The sequence below is a fragment of the Artemia franciscana genome, chromosome 18 (genome assembly GCF_032884065.1).
Source record: "Artemia franciscana chromosome 18, ASM3288406v1, whole genome shotgun sequence".
Classification (NCBI taxonomy): Eukaryota; Metazoa; Arthropoda; class Branchiopoda; order Anostraca; family Artemiidae; genus Artemia; species Artemia franciscana.
The window spans coordinates 17,422,550-17,437,504 of NC_088880.1; the positions used below are offsets into that span (position 1 = coordinate 17,422,550).

Below are 14,955 nucleotides of genomic sequence, written 5' to 3' on the forward strand. Positions count from 1 at the left end.
TTTAATGGATAGGCTTGAAGGCCCAAGGGAAAATCGTTTTTAATTTCTTCACTATTCACTTCACATTTATACGGTTTTCCCACCGTGGATTTTCCCTGATGTGGTACCTCTGCACTTTTACTTCTGTTGTGTGCTTGACGAAAACGATGAACGACAAATGTGTGTTCACGGACTGAGCTGACCCTGCTGACTTTTGACCACTGAAAAGAAGGATAGACAGCACGTGTTTTCTCAAATTTATGACAGATCTTCACCACACTTCACTTGACACTGAATAAACATTCATATTAGAGCGAGATTTTTCGCCCATTCTCTCTCAAAAATACAAAACACAGCTTTACCGAGAATTTCGGGCATGCCGCAGTTTTTACCACATTTTGGTTCAAGGATGCCGCGGAAATGCCGCTTTTTGACGAGGTCGGTGCCACAGAGCGGTGCCGATCGAGCGCCAACACTGGTAGGAGTGTAGAAGCAAAACTATTTAAATTAATGAAGAAACTTGTTCAGAAGTGTCTATCACAGAGGGGAACTAAAACCCATTGAATTGAATAAAATAAAGGCAGGGTCCTCTCAAGGTGCGAAAAGCAGAGAGGAGAGCATAACAACGAAAAGAAAGGCAATTCTAACTGTGAAAAAAAAATCCAGTTTCTAGGTGGTATAATAGAGTAGCCTTATTATAGTAGGTTAATTGTCAAAAAGTGAGTAAAGTGGCCATTATTAAAATATTTTGACTGAGAATACGAGATACTGCAATCCAATCAAAGCTTCTGACCAGGATTAGGCAGGTGACTGAGTACCAGTCATCATCAGTAAAATTCTAGGGAGAAATTCTAGTTAATTGACTTCTTGCTCTCTCGAAAAGGGTTTAGGTTAGGAAAATGAAACTTTCAGGGATGGGTCTACAGGCTGAAGTATGCCCTGGGAAGGTATTTTAAAGTATCCACCTCCACTCCTTCTCCCTCTAGAGGGTCCTGAAATTTGCCTACATGACAATGTTATGTGAATGAATCTCTCAGGAATTTGCCTGCCCTGACATTATTGAAAGAAGGGTAATGTAATTTTAACTCAGGAACTGGTGACCTCTGGGTTAAAGAAGCAATTATTTACCCCTCCTCTAATGCAGTGGCACTACGTTAAAGCAGTAGGCTACCACTCTAGAATGGGCTGACAGAAAAGAGAGTCTAGGCAGATATATCCTTATAGATTTAAAGTATGTCCAGTAAAATTCTAGTTAATTGACTTCTTGCTATCTCAGAAAGGGTTTAGGTTAGGAAAATGAAACTTTCAGGGATGAATCTACAGACTAAAGTATGTCCCAGGAAGATACTTGAAGTACCTACCTCTACTCCTTCTCCCTCTAGAGGGCCAAGACCTTTGATGACCTTTATAAATTTGTGTGTTATAAAAGTGAAACCTTGCAAAATAGATCTTCTGCTTAATTAAAGTACAACAAATTTTTTTTCAGGTTCATAACTTTGCTCAATTCCATTTTATAAGGTTTTGAAGATATGCAAATACATTTCCTAAATTTTGGAAAAAAAAACATTGATATGGCTCAAAATTCTGCTCAAATAACAGGAATTGCATTTTCAGAACTCAAGGCAAAGAAAAAGCAACTAGGAACTGAAAATTAAGGTAAAATGTTGTTTTGTCAAAATTTCAATAGGTCATTTCAACCTGTCATATAGGCAAATTTCAGGGCCCTCTAGGGGACGAAGGAGTAGAGGTGGGTACTTTAAAATACCTTCCCAGGACATACTGAGGCCTGTAGACCCTGTCCCTAAAAGTTCCATTTTCCTAACCTAAACCCTTTCCAAGATGGCAAGAAGTTGGTAATTTTAAGTTGGTAATTTATGGTAATTTTACCATATGTCCTGGGAAGGTCTTTTGAAGTACCTACCTCCTCTCCTCCATCTAGAGCCTAGTGACCTTGATGACCTTTAAAAATCACTAGAAAAATAAAACCTTGCAAAATAGATCTTTTGCTTGAATAAAGTACAGCAAACTGTTTTCAGACTAACAACTATGTTCAAGTCCCAATATATGAGGTTTTGAAGTTCTGCAAATTTATTTACTAAATTTAGAAAAAGGCCCATTGATATGGCTTGAGATTCTACTCAAATAGCAGAAATTATATATTCAGAAATAAAACCAGAGAAAAAGAAAGTATTAACTGAAAATTAAGATAAAATCTTGTTTTGTCAAGCAGTCAGTAAACCTGTCAAGTAGGCACATTTTTAAGACCTGGAAATCAGAAGAGGGTTAACATACAAGCTTGGTAATACCTTCTCAGAGTATATCTTCAGCCCTGGATTCATTACTGAAGGTCTCATTTTCCTAACCTGACTACTTCCCAAGATAGCAAAAAGTGGCAAAACTAGAATTTTACCTTGACTTATTCAAAGCTAGAGCCAGTAAAAATTAGGCCAAAATTGACTGTAAGCTCAATTGCAACTCAAACCTCAACTGAAGCTGCCACACCAACAGGTTGAAATTTATATAAATTCACCACCATCTTATCTTGATGGCAATTGCAATGTAAAATAATAAATCTCTTAAAGGCTTTTTTTATGCTTTTTCCAAATATAGCAATCATTTCTAGGGAGAATTCCATTTTGAGCCCTTCATGGGGACTAAAAATGTAACTTCTTACCTTTTCAAAATTTTAAACTGCAATGTAAAATCAAACAAATTAGTTGAAACTCAGAATGCAATAACTAAATTGATTTATATTTGGAAATTGTATCCTTTTCTATTGATGCCAGGAAAACATTTGATGTTAAAAATAATATTTGCAAGTTCAAATTTTTGCAAAATTACATTGTTCAAATCAGTGCCTGTGGTGTGGAATATATTACTTTCAATAGTTGATTTATATAACAAATGGTATATTTTTAATCATTTTTTAAATCCATTTCTGTTGATGGTCACTTTTTTGGATGGTGACAAAAATAAGTTATCTTTTGGGAATCAAATCAAAATGTATTCCTAGAAGTCTATCATCTTAAAAAATGTGCAGCTTATAAATTGGGTAAAAAAAACAATTGCATTTATTGCTGATTATCTAAATGGACGAACTCGGCAGGTTGTTTTTGGTGAAGCTATGTCATCCTCAATTGATGTGTTAAGTGGAGTCCCCCAGGGTAGCTGCCTGGGTCCAATTTTATTTTGTTTATTTATTAATGATCTGCCTTCCTCTGTTCAGCATTCTACTGTCAAGATGTTCACGGATGATGTAAAACTTTATCTACCAGTACAAGACCAAAACGATGTGCAACTTTTGCAGGAGGATCTTGACTCTCTAACTTATTGGTGCGAATCGAATTCCATGTTCATAAACCCTTCTAAGTGTGTTGTTCTACATTATGCTCATAAACTCCCACCTGTGCATACTTACCAGCTGTCTGGCATACAAATCTCTTCTAACAAAATAGTGTGTGACCTTGGTGTTTACTTTGATACCCAATTGAAATTTGATAAGCATGTTTTGGAAATTGTAAAGAATGCGAATTATCGTTTATCATCTATAAGGAGAAGCTTTAGTTGGTTCAACCTTTGTAATTTCTTACTACTATATAAATCAATGGTCCGCCCTCTTCTTGAGTATAATACTTCTGTTTGGTTGCCATTAAGTCTAACGGATGAGCATAGGATAGAAAAGGTTCAGAGAAGGGCCACTAGATTGGTCCCATACCTTCAGCGCCTTTCTTATCTGCAGAGACTTTCTAGGCTTCAACTCCCGTCGTTGAAGTTTTGTAGACGTTGCAATGACCTTGTAAATGTGTTACAAATATAGATGTAACTGTTTCAGAGGAATTATTAAAAAACAAAATAGAAGAAAATTACCACTTGATCGAGACTTCAGCAACAGGAATTGATTGTGAAGTTTTAATGACTCTTGTTAAAATTTGTAATAAGTTTTCTATGTATTTTCAATTTCGCGATTCTTTTTATCAGCAAAAAAATGGATTACCCATGGGGGCACCTTTATCCGGGCTACTAGCAAATATTTACGTCGAGAATCTTGAGAATTGGGCATTGAATTCTTATTTTCTAAAACATGTCTATTGGGGTCGTTATATGGATGACGTAATTTCACTTTGGAATTATGGGGAAGCTGAACTTCGGGGCTTCTTAGATCATCTTAACACTTATGACCGAAATTTGCAGTTCACCCTTGAAGTTGAAATTGAAAATAAACTACCGTTTTTAGATGTATTAATTATTCGTAAAGCTGATGAACTGGATTTTACTATATATCGAAAGCCAACACAAAACAATAGATATCTTCACTTTAATTCAAATCACCCCCCACAAGTTAAAAGAGGAGTTGTAATTTCCCTCATTGATCGTGCCCTAAATATTTGCTCCCATTCATATATAAATGCAGAAATAAATTTTATCAGAGATATTCTTTTTGGTAATGGATACCCCATTCCTTTTGTAAATAAAATAATTAGCCGTAGAATAAAAAGACATTCTTGTAAAATCGAAGAAGATACTTCACAATGGGAGGCTATTGATAAGCTCTCAAATATTGTCTATCTTCCGTATATCCCAAAGATTACAACAAAATTAAAAAATATTTGCACAAAAAATAATATGTACGTAGTTTTTACTAATAATTTTAAAATCATCAATTTCTTAAATTCGGGTAAAGATAAGACCCCAGTTACTCGCCAAAGAGGGGTCTATCAAATACCCTGTGATTGCGGAAAATACTATGTCGGCAGGACCCATCAGAATCTAGACAAAAGGTTACAACAACATAAAAATGACATAGACAAGGCCTTAATTTCAAATGGTTCCAACAATTCCTTTGATTCTGCTCTAGGTTGGCATATATTTAATAATCCGTCCCACATGATACTTTTTGAAAACTCTTCACTCATTAGTAATGATTTGGGAATAAAACAGGTGGTTCGAGAATCAATTGAAATTAATCTCAAAATAAATAAAAATATTTCTTTGAACAGGGACTTGGGGGAATACTCACTAAATTCTTTATACTCAAATTTAATTAAAAATGATCTAACAAAATATTTTACTAAACCAATTTATAATAGTACTGAACCAACTACGAAAAGGCCTTTGAGACAAGCTGCTAAACAAGCAAGATTAGCTTTAAGAAATTGCATCTAATCGTTTTATTCTCTTTAGTTTGAATGAGTTTATATTTCTTCATTTCATTCTTTTCGCCAGTCCTGGTTGAACTTCGCTGAAGTAAGGATGCTAGGGCTATATTTTTTTAAAAAAAAAAATTGTTTTAATAAGTGTTTTTATATTCAGTTTTAATTCTCATAATTTGATGTAAGTTCTTTTATATTTATATATAGTATTGTATTGTGCTGAAGACGGCCCTTGGACATAGGGCCGAAATATCTACATAAATAATTTCCATTGTCTTGAAAAAACTTTCCCTATTGTTTCTACGTTGTATTTGTTTGTTATGGAAAGGCAGTGTGGTCTTCGTCGCTATTTTCGTCTAGCTTATGGGGAGCAGTTGACCTATGATATCTTTTATTTTATTAGTCTAGGTAAAAAACATGCTAATATTATCAATCAACAAAAATTTTTAGAATCCTGTAGAAAGGAAAACCTTATTCCCAAGTCTTTAAGATATAAATTACATTTAAATACCCGAAAAGAAGCGCAATTTGCCCATACACTACAGTTGAAAACCCTAGTCCATATTATTAAGGACAAAAAACAGAAACGACATATTATTTCTTCAGAGAGAAAATCGTTGGAAACTTTTTTGCTGGAAAACCTGTCCACCGTTGATTTTGCTCAAGTTGTTAGATTAGAAAGGAATTTGTTTAGCCACGATTTTCGCTTGTCCAAGGAACGCCTCTATAAAAAATTAGAGGGCTTACGAAATGAATCTTCGATGAGAAACCGTATTTATTCTCCAAGATTCACTCCTGGGCCTGCTATCGTTAACCTCTCTTCTAAAACATTGGAACCCCAGGAAATCGAAACACTAGAAAAAGGTCCAAAATTTTCTTTTCTACCGAAACAGGTTCCTGTGGCAGATATAGTTTCCTCTCTAGAGTCCGCTTTGCATAAACACTATCCTTCTGTCTCTAACCCGGATGAAGTTAGATCTGGTCTAATAAATATCCTCTATAATAGCCAAAAAAAGTTTAAACCTCCTACTAATTCCACACCGGAAAATTTGCATGACATAAAAATACTATCTAATCTCCGAAAAGATCCTTCTATTATAATAACTAAAGCAGACAAAAGCAATTCACTTGTTGTCATGAATACAACAGACTATGACAACAAAATTTTTTCGCATTTAAATGACACAATTACATATCAAACAATAACTCATGATCCTACTGATCAGTTCACTAATAATATTATAAATGAATTAAAGCAGCTAAAACAAAATGGTAAAATCACCCCACAACTATACAATAATTTTTTTCCCCGTGGTAGTTTCTGTCCTAAACTCTACGGTTTACCAAAAATACATAAACAGGGTATTCCCTTAAGACCTATTGTAGCTTGTACTAAAGCTCCCGCTGCCAATATTGGAAAATGGCTTTGTACAGCTTTCAAACCTTTATTGTATTCTCAAAATTCCTATATTCATAACTCGGCAGATTTGATTAAAAATCTTAGCAACACAAGTATTTCAGAAAACACAATAGTTAGTAGTTTCGACATTGTTTCCATGTATACAAATATAGATGTAACTGTTTCAGAGGAATTATTAAAAAACAAAATAGAAGAAAATTACCACTTGATCGAGACTTCAGCGACAGGAATTGATTGTGAAGTTTTAATGACTCTTGTTAAAATTTGTAATAAGTTTTCTATGTATTTTCAATTTCGCGATTCTTTTTATCAGCAAAAAAATGGATTACCCATGGGGGCACCTTTATCCGGGCTACTAGCAAATATTTACGTCGAGAATCTTGAGAATTGGGCATTGAATTCTTATTTTCTAAAACATGTCTATTGGGGTCGTTATATGGATGACGTAATTTCACTTTGGAATTATGGGGAAGCTGAACTTCGGGGCTTCTTAGATCATCTTAACACTTATGACCGAAATTTGCAGTTCACCCTTGAAGTTGAAATTGAAAATAAACTACCGTTTTTAGATGTATTAATTATTCGTAAAGCTGATGAACTGGATTTTACTATATATCGAAAGCCAACACAAAACAATAGATATCTTCACTTTAATTCAAATCACCCCCCACAAGTTCAAAGAGCAGTTGTAATTTCCCTCATTGATCGTGCCCTAAATATTTGCTCCCATTCATATATAAATGCAGAAATAAATTTTATCAGAGATATTCTTTTTGGTAATGGATACCCCATTCCTTTTGTAAATAAAATAATTAGCCGTAGAATAAAAAGACATTCTTGTAAAATCGAAGAAGATACTTCACAATGGGAGGCTATTGATAAGCCCTCAAATATTGTCTATCTTCCGTATATCCCAAAGATTACAACAAAATTAAAAAATATTTGCACAAAAAATAATATGTACGTAGTTTTTACTAATAATTTTAAAATCATCAATTTCTTAAATTCGGGTAAAGATAAGACCCCAGTTACTCGCCAAAGAGGGGTCTATCAAATACCCTGTGATTGCGGAAAATACTATCTCGGCAGGACCCATCAGAATCTAGACAAAAGGTTACAACAACATAAAAATGACATAGACAAGGCCTTAATTTCAAATGGTTCCAACAATTCCTTTGATTCTGCTCTAGGTTGGCATATATTTAATAATCCGTCCCACATGATACTTTTTGAAAACTCTTCACTCATTAGTAATGATTTGGGAATAAAACAGGTGGTTCGAGAATCAATTGAAATTAATCTCAAAATAAATAAAAATATTTCTTTGAACAGGGACTTGGGGGAATACTCACTAAATTCTTTATACTCAAATTTAATTAAAAATGATCTAACAAAATATTTTACTAAACCAATTTATTATAGTACTGAACCAACTACGAAAAGGCCTTTGAGACAGGCTGCTAAACAAGCAAGATTAGCTTTAAGAAATTGCATCTAATCGTTTTATTCTCTTTAGTTTGAATGAGTTTATATTTCTTCATTTCATTCTTTTCGCCAGTCCTGGTTGAACTTCGCTGAAGTAAGGATGCTAGGGCTATATTTAAAAAAAAAAAAATTGTTTTAATAAGTGTTTTTATATTCAGTTTTAATTCTCATAATTTGATGTAAGTTCTTTTATATTTATATATAGTATTGTATTGTGCTGAAGACGGCCCTTGGACATAGGGCCGAAATATCTACATAAATAATTTCCATTGTCTTGAAAAAACTTTCCCTATTGTTTCTACGTTGTATTTGTTTGTTATGGAAAGGCAGTGTAGTCTTCGTCGCTATTTTCGTCTAGCTTATGGGGAGCAGTTGACCTATGATATCTTTTATTTTATTAGTCTAGGTAAAAAAATGCTAATATTATCAATCAACAAAAATTTTTAGAATCCTGTAGAAAGGAAAACCTTATTCCCAAGTCTTTAAGATATAAATTACATTTAAATACCCGAAAAGAAGCGCAATTTGCCCATACACTACAGTTAAAAACCCTAGTCCATATTATTAAGGACAAAAAACAGAAACGACATATTATTTCTTCAGAGAGAAAATCGTTGGAAACTTTTTTGCTGGAAAACCTGTCCAACGTTGATTTTGCTCAAGTTGTTAGATTAGAAAGGAATTTGTTTAGCCACGATTTTCGCTTGTCCAAGGAACGCCTCTATAAAAAATTAGAGGGCTTACGAAATGAATCTTCGATGAGAAACCGTATTTATTCTCCAAGATTCACTCCTGGGCCTGCTATCGTTAACCTCTCTTCTAAAACATTGGAACCCCAGGAAATCGAAACACTAGAAAAAGGTCCAAAATTTTCTTTTCTACCGAAACAGGTTCCTGTGGCAGATATAGTTTCCTCTCTAGAGTCCGCTTTGCATAAACAATATCCTTCTGTCTCTAACCCGGATGAAGTTAGATCTGGTCTAATAAATATCCTCTATAATAGCCAAAAAAAGTTTAAACCTCCTACTAATTCCACACCGGAAAATTTGCAAGACATAAAAATACTATCTAATCTCCGAAAAGATCCTTCTATTATAATAACTAAAGCAGACAAAAGCAATTCACTTGTTGTCATGAATACAACAGACTATGACAACAAAATTTTTTCGCATTTAAATGACACAATTACATATCAAACAATAACTCATGATCCTACTGATCAGTTCACTAATAATATTATAAATGAATTAAAGCAGCTAAAACAAAATGGTAAAATCACCCCACAACTATACAATAAATTTTTTCCCCGTGGTAGTTTCTGTCCTAAACTCTACGGTTTACCAAAAATACATAAACAGGGTATTCCCTTAAGACCTATTGTAGCTTGTACTAAAGCTCCCGCTGCCAATATTGGAAAATGGCTTTGTACAGCTTTCAAACCTTTATTGTATTCTCAAAATTCCTATATTCATAACTCGGCAGATTTGATTAAAAATCTTAGCAACACAAGTATTTCAGAAAACACAATAGTTAGTAGTTTCGACATTGTTTCCATGTATACAAATATAGATGTAACTGTTTCAGAGGAATTATTAAAAAACAAAATAGAAGAAAATTACCACTTGATCGAGACTTCAGCGACAGGAATTGATTGTGAAGTTTTAATGACTCTTGTTAAAATTTGTAATAAGTTTTCTATGTATTTTCAATTTCGCGATTCTTTTTATCAGCAAAAAATGGATTACCCATGGGGGCACCTTTATCCGGGCTACTAGCAAATATTTACGTCGAGAATCTTGAGAATTGGGCATTGAATTCTTATTTTCTAAAACATGTCTATTGGGGTCGTTATATGGATGACGTAATTTCACTTTGGAATTATGGGGAAGCTGAACTTCGGGGCTTCTTAGATCATCTTAACACTTATGACCGAAATTTGCAGTTCACCCTTGAAGTTGAAATTGAAAATAAACTACCGTTTTTAGATGTATTAATTATTCGTAAAGCTGATGAACTGGATTTTACTATATATCGAAAGCCAACACAAAACAATAGATATCTTCACTTTAATTCAAATCACCCCCCACAAGTTAAAAGAGCAGTTGTAATTTCCCTCATTGATCGTGCCCTAAATATTTGCTCCCATTCATATATAAATGCAGAAATAAATTTTATCAGAGATATTCTTTTTGGTAATGGATACCCCATTCCTTTTGTAAATAAAATAATTAGCCGTAGAATAAAAAGACATTCTTGTAAAATCGAAGAAGATACTTCACAATGGGAGGCTATTGATAAGCCCTCAAATATTGTCTATCTTCCGTATATCCCAAAGATTACAACAAAATTAAAAAATATTTGCACAAAAAATAATGTGTACGTAGTTTTTACTAATAATTTTAAAATCATCAATTTCTTAAATTCGGGTAAAGATAAGACCCCAGTTACTCGCCAAAGAGGGGTCTATCAAATACCCTGTGATTGCGGAAAATACTATGTCGGCAGGACCCATCAGAATCTAGACAAAAGGTTACAACAACATAAAAATGACATAGACAAGGCCTTAATTTCAAATGGTTCCAACAATTCCTTTGATTCTGCTCTAGGTTGGCATATATTTAATAATCCGTCCCACATGATACTTTTTGAAAACTCTTCACTCATTAGTAATGATTTGGGAATAAAACAGGTGGTTCGAGAATCAATTGAAATTAATCTCAAAATAAATAAAAATATTTCTTTGAACAGGGACTTGGGGGAATACTCACTAAATTCTTTATACTCAAATTTAATTAAAAATGATCTAACAAAATATTTTACTAAACCAATTTATAATAGTACTGAACCAACTACGAAAAGGCCTTTGAGACAGGCTGCTAAACAAGCAAGATTAGCTTTAAGAAATTGCATCTAATCATTTTATTCTCTTTAGTTTGAATGAGTTTATATTTCTTCATTTCATTCTTTTCGCCAGTCCTGGTTGAACTTCGCTGAAGTAAGGATGCTAGGGCTATATTTTTTTTAAAAAAAAAATTGTTTTAATAAGTGTTTTTATATTCAGTTTTAATTCTCATAATTTGATGTAAGTTCTTTTATATTTATATATAGTATTGTATTGTGCTGAAGACGGCCCTTGGACATAGGGCCGAAATATCTACATAAATAATTTCCATTGTCTTGAAAAAACTTTCCCTATTGTTTCTACGTTGTATTTGTTTGTTAGAAAGGAAAGGCAGTGTGGTCTTCGTCGCTATTTTATACCTCTCACCCTAAACAAAATCTTGTATACACCCTTAGTCTGATCTAAACACTACAAATTTATGTTTTTTAGATGTTCAGAGTTGCCTTAGTATAAATGCAGTACAGAAAAAAGAGGTGAAATTTGTTCAAAGTTACTTAGAAAACAGAAATCAAATAGAAAAAATACACCATAAAGTTATCTGTTCAATAATCTAGTCAGATATAATAATGACTGCCAACAAAATTGCATTCCCCTTCTAAGTGGGGCCAGATATAGTCCTAAGTAATATACAGAAGTCTACAAATTTCTGGGCTTGCTGTTATTTTTTATGTTCATTGGTAGTCTGTCCTTGACTCACAATAAGAATAAAGTCAATTTAAAAGAAAATACCATCAACAGACTTTGCATATTACCTATGGCTATATCTAGCCTTGTTATGAGAGCTGGGATGCAATTGTGATTGTATTGATCATTTTATTATGAAGGAGCTTTGAATGGAAAATCAAATGGAATATTTCTTTTTCCCTTTCTGATTTCTGTCCTGTCAGCTACCTTTATATAAAATTCTAGATAATTCGTATTTTATTAACATAATTCAGAAGGTAGTTGAGATAGGTGAATGAAACTTTCAGATATGCAACAAGAGTCAAAATCATGCAGTATGAAACTATTTTTAACTTCATATTAAAACATCTTAAATTTATTTATATTAAATTCATTTCTGCTTCTGAGGTTTTTAACAACATTGCTTTACTGTACAAAACTTGTTTTCTGCTTTTTTTGTTTAGTCTACCTTTGTGTGACAATTGTTATTGACTTCTTGATTGTATATATGTAAGTAGATATTAAGCCTAATAAGGCTTTTTTTTTTCAAATTCAGCTCGTGTTTCATTCGTATGTCACAAATGATTTAGTTTTGATTTAGCCTTAGCCATCATGGTGGCTTTGTAAGTATTGTCCTTCCCCCTGTTCAGTTTCTAGCAGTAATTTCAGAATATTGCTCCTTGTTTGAACAACAAGTGATGTTTTGAGAATACAATAGGCTCACCTGAGTACTTAAAAATTATAATTTTTTTGTTAGTAAATCTGTTGCAGACAGGAATGTTTTGTCTGATGCTATGGTAGACACCTTTGATGTCAAGTTTAAGGTTTATTTTCAAGGGAATAATTTATATTCAACAAAGTTGTGGAGCATGCACATTGAAAATCTTTTATATGGTTTAATTCTATTGATTTTTCTATCGTTTAGACTTACCTTGAAATGTGAAAATGGGCAACAAAGGTTCAACAGAAAAATTGGATATAAATCATCAAATTGAGCTACTGCCTGGATTCCATCTTTTGATTCTACCTGGTAATACAGCCTATGCAGGGATTCTTGTTAATGACAAAAGCAAGATCAATTCAGAATATGTAAGTTCTTTTGTCTGATTTGTTTCTTTGTATATGTTTTTTTTTCATATCAAACATTTCCAAAAGGGCTATAAGGAAACCTCCACAGATGCATTCAAAAAATGTAGCTTAAATGACAAGAAAACGATATTGGGGGACAAAACCTTACTTTTTTGAAGTATCAGACAATCACCCCTCCCTAAAAAACCACTTGTCATCTTTAAAAATTTGGATGTATAGTATTCACTAAGTGGACATAACTGCTTTGTGTCATTGCATCTCTCTAGTATTATTCTTGTCAGGAAACATGTCACTATGCTGAAAAGATAGTGAAAAATCAAACCCCGTTTGTGCTAGACAACTAGCTGCAATTTAATAACAGAGCCGAAAAGATCCATAATTTAGGCTTTATTTTGCTTGGAGGTATGGGTCAAGGTAACTAAGTTCCTGACCTTGGACCATTTAGATCCTCCTTTGCCTCCAGAGGCTCATAGGATATCCAAGAAGAATCGCCAGTCGTTTTCCATCACTATGGCTTCCCAGAGACTTCCCATTCAGGTTGAAGGGAAGTGTTGTGATTCAAGAGGTCAGTTCAGTAACTGCTCTGTAAGGTGTTCTTGGGTACATTCTCTCTTTCTGGCTACTATCTTTGGATACAATAGATATTTAAAATGCACCTTAAATACGTATTTTTGAACACAAGGAGTTTCTTTTCAAAGTGTTGCTCTAAGTGCCAGGTTTTGGAATCATTGTAAGGTGTCAAGAGGACATTGCTGCTGAACAGCCTTAGATTGAGCTGTAGGGAGTACTGTTTGCTACGCCAAATCTTGGTAGTTTCCTTAGAAATGGTGGAGCCGTGGAGTTAGAAACTCCACAGCTTACTTTATGGTATGTTTTATAAAGTGTAAATCAAGTGGAGATCCAGTGTTGGCCATACTTTTTATTTTGCTGGCATTGATTTTGAGGCTCAAAGGTTTGGCAGCGTCTCTGACTTGGTTGATGTATTGTTGAAACTTTTCCTTGGAGGTATCTAGGAGACTGATATTATCTGCAAATTCAGCATCTCTGAGTTTTCATCTTAGAGTTTCCTAACTTAGCTCAATGGCCATCACAGGCTTGAAGGATAGAGTCGACGTGACGATGAACATAACATTTGTGATATCACAAAACCTTGCTTCACCCCTGTCATGATGTAGAAGTAATTATGTGTTCCATTACTTGTCTTTACTCAGCATTATGTGTCTTAGTTGAGAGGTTTGACGATCTGGACGAGCTTATTGGGTATTCTGTAGTATTAGATTTCCTTCTAAATGGTTTAGCGAACTATGGAGTAGCTTCCTAAGTCTATTAAGACCAAGTGCACCTTATTTTGCTATTTATTAGGTTCTTCAAATGTTATTCTCAGAGTAAATATGAGTTCACTACACGAGCTATTTGACTGGAATATGCGCTACTTCCCCTGGAGGTTGTCATTTAATGCTGATATGATCCTACTAGGAAAGACAGTAGCCAATAGTTTGCCAGGTATTGAGGCTTGGATGATACCACTCCAGTTTTTGCACTTTGCAGCTTCATCTTTTTTTTAATATTTTTGTTTGTGTTTTTCATCCAGTCTTTCGGAATTTCTTTCATTTTGCCAAGAGTGTTGTCTGCACAATTATAGTGCATTTAATAATCTCGGCTGTGATCCAGTCTTCCCCTGGGGACTTGCCATACTTGAGATTCTGAGCTGCTTACGCTATCGCCCTGCAAGAGAGTGATTCAATATCAGTGGCTAGGTTTAGAAATAGTGCGAAGGGTATCTCCGGAGGAGCAGTAGTGGTGGTCCTTTGAGCAACTTTTTGAAGTTTGTTACTCAGGCTTCATTTACTTTGTCGTTTATAGTTGTCTAGCCGAGTGATTGTCGCGCCTGATTTAAAATCCTCTGGAAAAATCCTTTTTCCAGACGGCAGGGGTTTGATTCCTGCTGTGGTAAGTTATTTGCATTGGGATGGGGATAAGTGGTGTGACTCTTTAAGCTCAGCCAGAGTTGACCTAGCTCTAAATGGGTACCTAGATAAATTTGGGGAAGGTAAGCAGGAAGGGTGTGTATTGCACTTCTTGACTGAAGGGCCTTAAAACGGAGATCAGCACCGCCAATTTGGAATTTAAGGGTCAAGTGCTCTATGCTTTACATTTTAACCTATAACCATTTTCTCTGTCATGATCATTTAGGAGTCGTGTTGTATCATTCTTGTCGTGTCCATCTGTCTTTGAGTGTTGTGCAACCATCTTGTTGGTGATACTGT

The 14,955-nt window shown here is 34.2% G+C and overlaps 2 protein-coding genes across 8 annotated transcripts in view; both read left to right on the forward strand.

Moving 5' to 3' along the window:
• The first annotated feature begins 460 nt into the window (after positions 1–460).
• LOC136038686 (protein-associating with the carboxyl-terminal domain of ezrin-like) overlaps positions 461–14,955 on the forward strand; it is a 42,487-nt gene continuing 27,992 nt past the window's right edge. For 2 of the 7 annotated variants that reach the window (XM_065721972.1, XM_065721980.1), the window contains exons 1-2: positions 478–616; positions 12,525–12,688. In XM_065721972.1, coding sequence (XP_065578044.1) covers positions 12,545–12,688 — 144 coding nt within the window. In that variant the 5' untranslated portion in view covers positions 478–616; positions 12,525–12,544. The other 5 variants (XM_065721975.1, XM_065721974.1, XM_065721978.1 and 2 more) reach the window with 5 other exon arrangements.
• LOC136038689 (uncharacterized) overlaps positions 8,654–14,955 on the forward strand; it is a 97,678-nt gene continuing 91,376 nt past the window's right edge. The window contains exon 1 of the mRNA XM_065721985.1: positions 8,654–11,116. Coding sequence (XP_065578057.1) covers positions 8,793–9,809 — 1,017 coding nt within the window. The 5' untranslated portion in view covers positions 8,654–8,792 and the 3' untranslated portion in view covers positions 9,810–11,116. The remainder of the gene's footprint in view (positions 11,117–14,955) is intronic.